Raw genomic sequence first — 12,416 nt, forward strand, 5'->3', positions numbered from 1 at the left:
CGCTCCTCACTTCCCAGATGGGGCGGCCGGGCAGAGGCGCTCCTCACTTCTTCCCGGACGGGGCGGCCGGGCAGAGGCGCTCCTCACTTCTTCCCGGACGGGGCGGCCGGGCAGAGGCGCTCCTCACTTCTTCCCGGACGGGGCGGCCGGGCAGAGGCGCTCCTCACTTCTTCCCGGACGGGGCGGCCGGGCAGAGGCGCTCCTCACTTCTTCCTGGACGGGGCGGCCGGGCAGAGGCGCTCCTCACCTCCCAGACGATGGGAGGCCGGGCAGAGGCGCTCCTCACTTCCCAGACGATGGGTGGCCGGGCAGAGGCACTCCTCACTTCCCAGACGGGGCGGCTGGGCAGAGGCGCTCCTCACTTCCCAGACAGGGTGGCCGGGCAGAGGCGCTCCTCACTTCCCAGACAGGGTGGCCGGGCAGAGGCGCTCCTCACTTCCCAGACGATGGGTGGCCGGGCAGAGGCGCTCCTCACTTCCCAGACGATGGGTGGCCGGGCAGAGGCATTCCTCACTTCCCAGACGGGGCGGCCGGGCAGAGGCGCTCCTCACTTCCCAGACGGGGCGGCCGGGCAGAGGCGCTCCTCACTTCCCAGACGGTGGGTGGCCGGGCAGAGGCGCTCCTCACTTCCCAGACGGTGGGTGGCCGGGCAGAGGCGCTCCTCACTTCCCAGACGGTGGGTGGCCGGGCAGAGGCGCTCCTCACTTCCCAGACGGTGGGTGGCCGGGCAGAGGCGCTCCTCACTTCCCAGACGGTGGGTGGCCGGGCAGAGGCGCTCCTCACTTCCCAGACGGTGGGTGGCCGGGCAGAGGCGCTCCTCACTTCCCAGACGATGGGTGGCCGGGCAGAGGCACTCCTCACTTCCCAGACGATGGGTGGCCGGGCAGAGGCACTCCTCACTTCTTCCCGGATGGGGCGCCCGGGCAGAGGCGCTCCTCATTTCTTCCCGGACGGGGCAGCCGGGCAGAGGCGCTCCTCACTTCCCAGACGGGGCGGCCGGGCAGAGGCGCTCCTCACTTCTTCCCGGACGGGGCGCCCGGGCAGAGGCGCTCCTCATTTCTTCCTGGACGGGGCGGCCGGGCAGAGGCGCTCCTCACTTCCCAGACGGTGGGTGGCCAGGCAGAGGCGCTCCTCACTTCCCAGACGATGGGTGGCCGGGCAGAGGCGCTCCTCACTTCCCAGACGATGGGTGGCCGGGCAGAGGCGCTCCTCACTTCTTCCCGGATGGGGCGGCCGGGCAGAGGCGCTCCTCACTTCTTCCCGGATGGGGCGCCCGGGCAGAGGCACTCCTCACTTCTTCCCGGACGGGGTGGCCGGGCAGAGGCGCTCCTCACTTCTTCCTGGACGGGGTGGCCGGGCAGAGGCGCTGCTCACTTCCCAGACGAGGCGGCCGGGCAGAGGCACTCCTCACTTCCCAGACGGGGCGGCCGGGCAGAGGCGCTCCTCACTTCCCAGAGGGTGGGTGGCCGGGCAGAGGCGCTCCTCACTTCCCAGACGATGGGTGGCCGGGCAGAGGCGCTCCTCACTTCTTCCCGGATGGGGCGGCCAGGCAGAGGCGCTCCTCACTTCTTCCCGGATGGGGCGCCCGGGCAGAGGCGCTCCTCATTTCTTCCCGGACGGGGCGGCCGGGCAGAGGCGCTCCTCACTTCCCAGATGGGGCGGCCGGGCAGAGGCGCTCCTCACTTCTTCCCGGACAGGGCGGCCGGGCAGAGGTGCTCCTCACTTCCTCCCGGACGGGGCGGCCGGGCAGAGGCGCTCCTCACCTCCCAGACGATGGGAGGCTGGGCAGAGGCGCTCCTCACTTCCCAGACGATGGGTGGCCGGGCAGAGGCGCTCCTCACTTCTTCCTGGATGGGGCGGCCGGGCAGAGGCGCTCCTCACTTCTTCCCGGATGGGGCGCCCAGGCAGAGGCGCTCCTCATTTCTTCCCGGACGGGGCGGCTGGGCAGAGGCGCTCCTCACTTCCCAGATGGGGCGGCCGGGCAGAGGCGCTCCTCACTTCTTCCCGGACGGGGCGGCCGGGCAGAGGTGCTCCTCACTTCCTCCCGGATGGGGCGGCCGGGCAGAGGCGCTCCTCACCTCCCAGACGATGGGAGGCCGGGCAGAGGCGCTCCTCACTTCCCAGACGATGGGTGGCCGGGCAGAGGCGCTCCTCACTTCCCAGACGGGGCGGCCGGGCAGAGGCGCTCCTCACTTCCCAGACAGGGTGGCCGGGCAGAGGCGCTCCTCACTTCCCAGACGGTGGGTGGCCGGGCAGAGGCGCTCCTCACTTCCCAGACGGGGCGGCCAGGCAGAGGTGCTCCTCACCTCCCAGACGGGGCAGCCGGGCAGAGGCGCTCCCCACCTTCCAGATGGGGTGGCGGCCGGGCAGGGGCTGCAATCCCAGCACCCTGGTAGGCCAAGGCAGGCGGCCGGGGGGGTAGAGGCTGCCGCGAGGCCAGACCACGCCACCGCACTCCAGCCCGGGCAACACCGAGCACTGGGTGAGCGAGACTCCGTCTGTAGTCCCAGTACCTCGGGAGGCTGAGGCGGGCAGAGCACTCGGCGTCAGGAGCTGGCGACTAGCGTGGCCAAGATGGCGAACGCGTGCCTGCATCCAAAGGAGAAAAGGCAGGCAGCGGTGGCGCGTGCCGGCAGTCCCAGGCAGTCCGCGGCGCGGGCAGCAGCAAGCCGAGTAGATTGTAGCCTGGGCCAGAGAGGGAAAGAAAGAAGAAAGAGAGAGAGAGGGAGGGAGGGAGGGAGGGAAGCAGCAAAAGTACTTTTGTTACACACTAGTTGTCCTGACTCAAGTTAGTGTTTTTGACCATGTCATACTTGTTCCACTATTTATGCAGAATTGGTTTTGTTTGCTGCTAGTCGGACAGAACAAATAAATGTAAGCTAATATACTTAGTAATTTATCCTAGCACAAGGTGTGCATGTACATTAATATTTAAAAAATTGCTTTCTTTTATAGGTGGTTATTGGTGGTGGAAATAAATATTTAATCAATGGAGTCAACACCAACACCACCAGAGCACAGGGTCTCTTCTGTTCTGTTGGCCTTAATGCTAACAACCCTCACTCTCTCATCATGCAGGTATTTCGTTTGAGGTCTTTATATCACTTTCATAATAGTTTTGACATTTTTTACTTTTTTTTTTTTTTTTTTTTTTTTTTGAGACGGAGTCTCGCTCTGTCGCCCAGGCTGGAGTGCAGTGGCGCAATCTCGGCTCACTGCAAGCTCCGCCTCCCGGGTTCACGCCATTCTCCTGCCTCAGCCTCTCCCAGTAGCTGGGACTACAGGCGCCCGCCACCATGCCCGGCTAATTTTTTTGTATTTTTAGTAGAGACGGGGTTTCACCGTGGTCTCGATCTCCTGACCTCCTGATCCGCCCGCCTCGGCCTCCCAAAGTGCTGGGATTACAAGCGTGAGCCACCGCGCCCGGCCCGACATTTTTTACTTTTAAGCAATCAAAATAGAAGTACTTTATGTTTTGGATTTTATACTTTTTATTTACTATTGTGCTGTGTCCGGCCATCTGTTTAGAAATGTGGTTTAGTTACTTGCGTTGATATATTCTACTGGATTATAGACCTTTGACTCCTCTAGAATGTTTAGAAGTAATTTTTGTTGACTTTTTATTTTGGCACTGAAAGAACAATACATGTTAAGTGTAAAAAAAAAAAAAAAAAGCCATAATATATCCTTTTAAATTATTGGATTAATGCATCTTAATATTTCAAGTATAAAAGTTTGAATAATTTTCTTATTTAGAGACTCACACAAATGAGGAGTAAAGGCTGATTTTGTCTTACATTTGCATTATTTCATTTGACCCATCCAGCTGTCTTTTGAGAGAATTATAGTAAAGTCAATGGGAGCATCTCAGTGGGACCAAAATAAAAATATTTCCACTACACACCTTCAAAGTTGAAACTTTACTTTAAGTGAATCTACATTCTAGTAATACAATTCTCTGAGACCTGGGTGTGCAGGTGTTTTGCTCTACTTGTTTTTGGTAATGAATAAATTTAAGGGTTTTCTGGCATTGATGTAAAATATTTTATTTTGTTTGAGTCCTAGAAGTAGGTCAACTGTTTTGTGAAATTATCCTGGAGGGTTATCATTCAAAGAAATGTTAAAAGTTTTTTAATTGTGCTGAAATTTCTTTTTATATTTACCTGTTTTAAAATTGAAAATTTCTACTTAATGTTAACTGTCTCAGAAACATGATCCTTGTTAACTTTGTATCATTTAATGAATTATTTCATTTGTATCATTTCATAACTGCCATAATTTGTATCACTGGTAAGTGAGAAAGTGAATAGCAAAGTTTCAAAATTCTAGAATCATAGAAGAATTATAGAGGAAAGACCCCCCAAAGATTGGTATATTGAGATACAGCAGCTTCAGTCTAGATAAACATGAATGGCAGTACAGATAAACAGTTTCTGTGATTTGTTATCTTAGTAAGTTTGCCATTTTATTTTCAGGGCCGAATTACAAAAGTATTGAATATGAAACCTCCAGAGGTAAGAGTACTATTTATGGACATTAAAAATAGTTGGTATAGATATTACTTTAATCTTTCAGACAATTTTTAAATATTCTATTAAAATTTTTGGAAACATTTAGGAATGATTAGTAAAGACAGTTGTATATTTGTGTAATATTTGGCACTATGCCCAAATATTAAAATTAATTTTGATTGAATAAAGGAGTCTTGCTTAGCTGGTGTTTCGTGTCAGAATTCATTCCTACAGAAAAAGCCTACAGGAAAAGATTGTGTGAAATTACTGTATTTAACTTATGTGGTTCATTCGGGCCAAATGGTAAGATGTTTAGTGAGGTCAAGGCAAAACTGATATATTTAATGTAAATTCCAGTTGGACACATTGTCTTGGATACTAAACATTAATAAAATTGTCATTCTAGATTTTATCCATGATAGAAGAAGCAGCTGGAACCAGGATGTATGAATACAAAAAAATAGCTGCACAGAAAACTATAGAAAAAAAGGAGGCTAAGCTGAAAGAAACGAAGACGGTAATTTAATTCATGTAAAATATTTCTGGGGAAGAATGTAATTTTGCGTGTAGAGTTTTTACTGTAAAGAGGGAGAAATGTTTTTCCTTGGTTCAGTTTTCCGTAGTCATCCATGCTCCTTCTCTTTCAGATAAATTTTAATGGTACTTTACGTGCGAAAATACTGATTCTTCTTTATTTTCCAGATACTTGAAGAGATTACTGCAACCATTGAAAAATTAAAAGAGGTATGTTCTGTATATGTGAGGATAATCTATTAGAATGTCTTTCAAAGTCAGCAGTGTATCCAAAATCATGCACATAGTGATACTGTTTCTTGGGGTTTTTTTTCCTGCGATGATATAAGGAATTAGAGTTGGCACTCCATAACTCAGTGTTCTGCTTGCAGAGGATATGTACTTATCTACTAAGTCATAGGATGTTGGAGAGTAATTTTTATAGTTTCAGAAAATGGTATGCCAAATTTTAATACTTTATTTAAGCTAAGCAAGTCTGGATTTTCCTAGTTAGCTAGGATTGACTGGAACAACGTTTCCTAAAGATAAGGCACTCTTAGACACCCTCCCTGGTAGAGTGAACAATTTCCAGGATAAGAGGGGCTGTCGCTGTAATTATTGCTGTCAAGGTGTTTTGTAAGCAAAAGGTATTGAAACAGAGGATTGGATTTTCTCTATAATCTTTGCAGCTCCTGACATCAAAAGACATGGCACAATATGTCCTGAAAGAATGCATTTATGAGCTATGTTTCCTTTTTCTTGAGACAAGTCTCACTGTCGCCCAGGCTGGAGTGCAGTGGTGTGATCACAGCTCACTGCAGCCTCCACCTCCCGGTCTCAAGGGATCCTCCCACCTTAGCCTTCTGTGTAGCTGGGACTACAGGTGCATGCCATCACACCCTGCTAGTTTATTTTTTTGTAGAGACGGGGTTTCTCGTTGTTTCTCAGGCTGGTCTTGAACTCCTGGGCTCAAGTGATCCACCTGCCTCAGCCTCGCAAAGTGCCGGGATTACAGGAGTGAGCCACTGTGCCCAGCCAAATGACGTTTTTAAAGATATCCTTTTAGGAATTTATTAAATGCTCATTGAAATTTGGTGCTAATCAGAGCGGCCTTGTGAATCCATATAGTAGTATAAATTTTACTGGAAAAATTGTAATCTTGAAGGTACCCTTTTTGTATGTATGATTTAGTAGAAAACACTAGATCAGGAATTTAAACTTAGGTCCTAGACTTCATTTTGCCACAATTTCTTTCTAAATCTAACAACATGGACAGATCATTTAATCATTCTGAATTTGTTTTTTATGTATAAATTAAGGATTTTAGTTATTACTTTGTCTGGTCCCAGTAGGTCCTTATGGGAGTCATGTTTAGTAATGATGTGAGCAAGTGCTTGTAGTAGTGCTTCAAAGTATATTAGAGTAGGCATCTTGATAATACTACTACAGAATCCATTTGTGTATCATTGGTGGGTGTGTAAATTGTCTAACACTAGCTTATGAACCTTATGTCCATATTTCTTTGTTAAGCTCAACTACCCAAGTATATGTTAGAAGAAATAGCCAAATAAGATTCACTAGAGATGGTATAATGATATCTAAAAGTCCTGACTTCTAATGTTATGTAAAGTTTCCTACAATTTAAAATGCTATAATTGTTTAATACGGGACAAAATCTATTATGTAATGAGAAATTTGTTTCATCTTGCATAATTGAATTTTTTTTTAATACAATTTTGAGTTATTCTTTTTTTGTGACTTCCCTTTCAGGAAAGATCTTCCTACTTGGATTACCAAAAAGTAATGAGAGAAATAGAACATTTGAGTCGTTTATATATTGCTTATCAGTTTTTGCTGGCAGAAGATACCAAAGTACGCTTAGCTGAGGAATTAAAAGAAATGCAAGATAAAGTTATAAAGCTTCAGGAAGAATTGTCTGAGAATGATAAAAAAAAATAAAAGCACTTAATCATGAAATAGAAGAATTGGAAAAAAAAGATAAGGTCTGAATATATGTATTAGAATCGGTAATATACTCTGTGAAAAACGTACTAAATTATATATAGTAACTTTAGGATTCACTGGGCATTGTCTTCTGTATCGATTTGTTAATCTTATAGTAAGATAATGAAATAACTTATAAAAAAGTGTTTATTTGATACAGAACTCATACAATAAAATGACAACATGAACAAATTTTACATAAGTGATTGAATTGACTGCATTTTATTATAGGAAATTGGAGGTATCCTTCGATCTTTAGAAGATGCTCTTGCAGAGGCTCAGCAAGTTAATACTAAATCTCAAAGCACATTTGATCTCAAGAAGAAAAATCTGGCGTGTGAGGAAAGCAAACGAAAAGAGCTGGAAAAAAATATGGTTGAGGTAAGTGAGCTTAATGTGCCACTAGTGCCACTTGTAGACAAGTATATAGTCTCACTAGTGTACATTTATTCCATGAATATTTAGTGAGTGTCTTCTATAAGTACAGTTGTTTGGCCTGGGGTTACAACTGGACTAAATGGTCAAAAGTCCTTGCCTTGTGGACCTTCATTCCATTGGGGGAAATGATAGTAAAGAAAATAAATAAAACACGTAACATGTTATAGAGTGAAAACTGATGTGGAGAGAAAGTAAAGCAGGGAAGGGGATAAGGAGTGTAGGGAAAAGGATACAGTTTGGGATTTTAAGTTGGGTAGCCATTGAAGTAAGTGGAGAATAGGAAGAACAGGTTCGATAAGCTTAAGAAATACAGTATGAATGTAATAGGCTTGAGGAGCCTGTTAGACATCTTGAGTAGTGATGTTGATTAGGTACTTAAATATATGAATATTAGCCGGGCGCGGTGGCTCACGCTTGTAATCCCAGCACTTTGGGAGGCCGAGGCGGGCGGATCACGAGGTCAGGAGATCGAGACCACAGTGAAACCCCGTCTCTACTAAAAATACAAAAAATTAGCCGGGCGTGGTGGCGGGCGCCTGTAGTCCCAGCTACTCGGAGAGGCTGAGGCAGGAGAATGGCGTGAACCCGGGAGGCGGAGCTTGCAGTGAGCTGAGATTGCGCCACTGCACTCCAGCCTGGGCGACAGAGCGAGACTCCGTCTCAAAAAAAAAAAAAAAAAAAAATATATGAATATTGAATCCAGGCAAAAATACAGATTTGGAGGGATCATCAATGTATAGGTGTTATTTAAATCCATGAGACTAGATAAAATGATCAAGACTGTAAGTTTATATAAGAAGGTTGGAGCCCTGGGATACTTTCAACATTTGAATGTTGGGATAGTTCAACATTCAAAAGAGATTGAGTAGTGTGAGGAAAATTAGGCCAGTAAATTGTCCTGGAGTCCAGGTAAAAAAGATGTTTCAAGGAGAAGTGGCCATGAGTACCTGATCAGATTGTGTTCATACTCTCAGAGAATGAAGGCAGAAAAAAAGAAAAGTGAATATAGATAACTTTTTGAGAAGTTTTCTGAAAGAAGGATAAATAGAGAGCTAACTGGAGGGTAATACAGAAGAAAGAGTTTTTTTGGCTTGATTTGACTCCCCTAGTCGGATGTTGGTACCACCTCACTAACAGGCCATCTTGATATCCTTCAGTTACTTTATGAGTAGGCCGTTTCATTGTTCAGTGGCTCCATTGGCCTGTGAATAACAGGGTGCGTGGAAAGTCCACTATATTCCACAAGAGACTGCCCATTATCATGTCGCTTGGGCAGTGAAGGATGTTCCTTGGTCAGAGTGAAATATGATGAAGTATCAAAAAAATGACATATTTCTTTCAAGGGTAGCATCAGGGTCCACATGAGTAACATCTATTTGTCCCTTTCAGGCAGCAAGTCCTTGTTTCCACATAGGGGATTTTTATGTATTTTATTTATTTATTTTTTTTGAGACGGAGTTTCGCTCTTGTTGCCCAGGCTGGAGTGCAATGGCGCAATCTTGGCTCACTACAACTTGCACTCTACCCCCCGGGCTGAAGCGATTCTCCTGCCTCAGCCTCCCAAGTAGCTAGGATTACAGGCGTGCGCCACCACGCCTGGCTAATTTTGTATTTTTAGTAGAGATGGGGTTCCTCCACGTTTGTCAGGCTGGTCTCGAACTCCCGACCTCAGGTGATCCGCCCGCCTCGGCCTCCCAAAGTGCTGGGATTACAGGCATGAGCCACCACGCCTGGTCCACATAGGGGATTTTTTTTTAGCAGTCCAGTCACTAAGTTGCCCTTCTGACCAGATGACTAGGCTGTTGGCAGTAGCCTATGAGTTGGTGAAATGTAGCAAGGTATGGTGATGCGGTGGTCCAAATGGACATCACCACTGCATGTAGTTTGACCCATTGAGCGTAATGTCCATGTTCAGCCTCAGTCAAAAGATGACCACTTACTGGCCTGATGGTGGCTACAGTTAAGAGGATCCCTCCTGTTTTGTTTGATGGAACTTTCAGTAAACCATGCCATACCGTTAGTAGGCACATCTCAGAATCTTAGGACCCGGGGAGCCAGAGGAGAAGCCAGAGCATCCCCTGTAGGTTGTTTGGACCCTTCTAATAAGCTAGCCATTTTTTTCCATGAAGCCTGCTGGTCCCTTGGGGTTCCAGCTGGGCTTGATTTCAAATGTACCATTTCTGTTTGATAATCAAGCTCTTTTGAGCCTGCCCCAATTCATTGATAGGGTTTGTAAGCACCCAAGTAAGGGTGGGCAGTTTAAGTCACGGAGTCGCATGTAGTGCTGTGGCCTTAAGACACAGAGTCTCCACCAGTGCACAATAGCAAGCAAGAAGTTACTTTCCAAGAGTTATATCAGGTGGCTGCCTCAAGCAATTTAAAGTTCAACTTAGAAGAGGCCAGGTCTCCCTAGTGACAAGTTTCTGTTGCCATAGATTGCAGTCAGCATGCGTGGAGGTTGTGGACACCGGTCATTGCAACAGGCTAACAGACTGTAAATGTTTTAAAAGCAGCATCAAGGCCACCACTTTAAATTGCTTTCTAAGGCCTGCTACTGCAAAGTCCCCTGTTCAAAGTTGGCAGCTTTGTTGGTCACCTGGATTAAAGGGGGCCAAAAAAACACCCACGTGGGTTATATGCTGTGTTTAGTACCCAAGAGACCCTACCAGCTGTGGGGCTTCTTTTTTATTAGTAAGTGCCACCAGCACCAACAATTTTTGTTTGATTATATCTGGGATACTTTCTTGGCTTTCTGTCCAAGTGACCCTGACATTCAGCCTGTGACCATCCATTAGTCTTCATGCCCCATAGGCCTTTCTGACTAGCCAGACTAGGCCAGTGCATTGTGACGTTTTTATCTGTAGTGGGTTTTGAATTAAGAAAGTAGTGTCTTGTTCTCCACTTGGTATGCAGTACTGCTTTCGTTGAGTAACTTAAGAGGTTTTGGGTAAGTCTTGAGTAATTTATGAGGTCTTAGGTGGCAGGCCGGGGTGGATATGCACCACTGGTACAGCTCAAATTCTTAGCTGCGAGGGGCATACCTCCTCAGGTGGTGGTGATGTTCTGCACCACAAGCAACCAAACTATCAATATCCATACTCAGAGGTGGGAACTGTGGTCACCTGCACCCAAAGTGACACAAAGTGTCCTACTCACAGCAGGTAAGCATAGTGAGTCATTACATTCACCTGAAACCCTCCCATGATCATCAGCTTAACTTTTCCCTAGGAAAACTGGAAATATGTCCTCTGGGCCCCAGTATCCAAGAACTCCAGAAAAGCCTAATTTCATTTCTTTTTCTCATCTTGACAGGAGTATAGGGCCATCTCTGGTGGGGACCTGGAGACCTCGGTCCCACTCTAAACTATGCCATTTAGCCATTTGGATCCACAGTGTCCCTTTATCAAACAAACACTTCAACCAGGCTGCATAATCCTTTCCTGGCCTTTCCGTATACTCGTCCCCTAGATAGTGAGCTTCCATTTCTATGAAGGCCTGCATCATATGTGTTGGTTTTCTCAGATGCCTCAGGGACTGTCTGAGAACCTCTTTCCTGTTCCCTCTCGGGGTCCATCTGACTACCCACTTCCCGAGCTCTCTGGCGCTGGGAATGAGCAATTACGTGTGTCCAACAACCAGGAGATGATGATTCTGTCAGAGCAGACCCTACTAACTGCACTGATGGTGTGAAACAAGTTCAGTATGCACTAGTTACCAACTTGTCAGTGTTAATAGAACTCACCCATACAGCACAAGTTATATGAAGCAAATTTATTTCCTACAGATAGGTAGTAATAAGACAGTAAAATCCTAGGTTTCATGGTGGGCCATTCCCACAAGTGTTGGATGGAGTTTCATCTGTATGTTCCCCATACAGTTGAGGAGCCCCAGAAAGCAGCTTGCCCTGGGTTTATGCCCCAGAAATAGAGAAATGGGGGTGGTCAGCGCATGATCCCCTGGTTTACGTGAGTTGCTGAGCTAAAGCATGAAAGGACATGCATATTTCTAGGAGGGAACTGAAATAGAGTATGGATTATTCAAGCCATTCCCTCTTTCAGAATGTTGCATTTTCTAGCACATTCTACAGCTATTCTACAACAGAAAGGGAGAACAAGGTTAGTCTAGGGACACCCAGATGACGTCCAACAAACTCTAGATTTCTTTGTCCAGCTACTTAATTAACATTTTTATCTGGATGAGTTGTAAAAAGTGTAAAACTTAACATATCCAGAATAGAATTTAGGAATTTCCCTCAACTACCCAAACCCACCTGAGTTACTGAATTTTCCTCATGTCAGTAAATGGTACCACTATTTACCTAATTGTTGAGGCCAGAAATCTTAGAGTCCCCTGGATTCTCGCCATTCTTTAAATATCTAGATCCAGTCTATCAATAAATTCTGTTAACTTCAAAAGTGTATTCAGAATACAGCCACTTTTTGTTACCTCCATTACTGCCAACCTCGTTCAAGCCATCACCTCTTATGAGGGCTACTGCAATGATGTTCTTATTAGTTGCACTACTTTTTTCCTGTTGCCACTCTATAGTCTGTTCTTTACAGAAGCTAAAATATAAATTGAATCACATCACTTCTGTGCTTAAAATCCTTCAGTGGTTTCCGAATTACATGTATGCTGTATGACACTGAAACAACATGGTTTTGAACTGCATGGATCGACTTATTAGCAGATTTTTCTCAATAAATATATTGGAAACTTACTTGGAGGTTTGCAACAATTTGAAAAAACTTGCAGACAAATACCATATTGCCTAGAAATATCAAAAAAATTAAGAAAAAGTTAAGTTGTCATAAATGCACAAAATATATTTAGATACTTCTTTTATCATTTACTACCATAAAATACACAAAAATCTATTGTAAAAAGTTAAAATTTATCAAAACATAAACACCATACTTGGCATTATTCATAGTTGAGAGAAATGTAAAC

The 12,416-nt window shown here is 46.0% G+C and overlaps 1 protein-coding gene across 4 annotated transcripts in view; it reads left to right on the forward strand.

The window, feature by feature from the left end:
• The window catches only part of LOC129483159 (structural maintenance of chromosomes protein 2-like), a 37,342-nt gene that overhangs the window by 5,649 nt on the left and 19,277 nt on the right, over positions 1–12,416 (forward strand). For 3 of the 4 annotated variants that reach the window (XM_063639222.1, XM_063639221.1, XM_063639220.1), the window contains exons 4-9: positions 2,956–3,078; positions 4,476–4,514; positions 4,918–5,028; positions 5,214–5,255; positions 6,795–6,824; positions 7,260–7,409. In XM_063639222.1, coding sequence (XP_063495292.1) covers positions 2,956–3,078; positions 4,476–4,514; positions 4,918–5,028; positions 5,214–5,255; positions 6,795–6,824; positions 7,260–7,409 — 495 coding nt within the window. Of the gene's footprint in view, positions 1–2,955; positions 3,079–4,475; positions 4,515–4,917; positions 5,029–5,213; positions 5,256–6,794; positions 7,028–7,259; positions 7,410–12,416 lie in introns of those variants that run through there. The other variant, XM_063639223.1, reaches the window with a different exon arrangement.

The sequence above is a fragment of the Symphalangus syndactylus genome, chromosome 5 (genome assembly GCF_028878055.3).
Source record: "Symphalangus syndactylus isolate Jambi chromosome 5, NHGRI_mSymSyn1-v2.1_pri, whole genome shotgun sequence".
Taxonomy (NCBI): Eukaryota; Metazoa; Chordata; class Mammalia; order Primates; family Hylobatidae; genus Symphalangus; species Symphalangus syndactylus.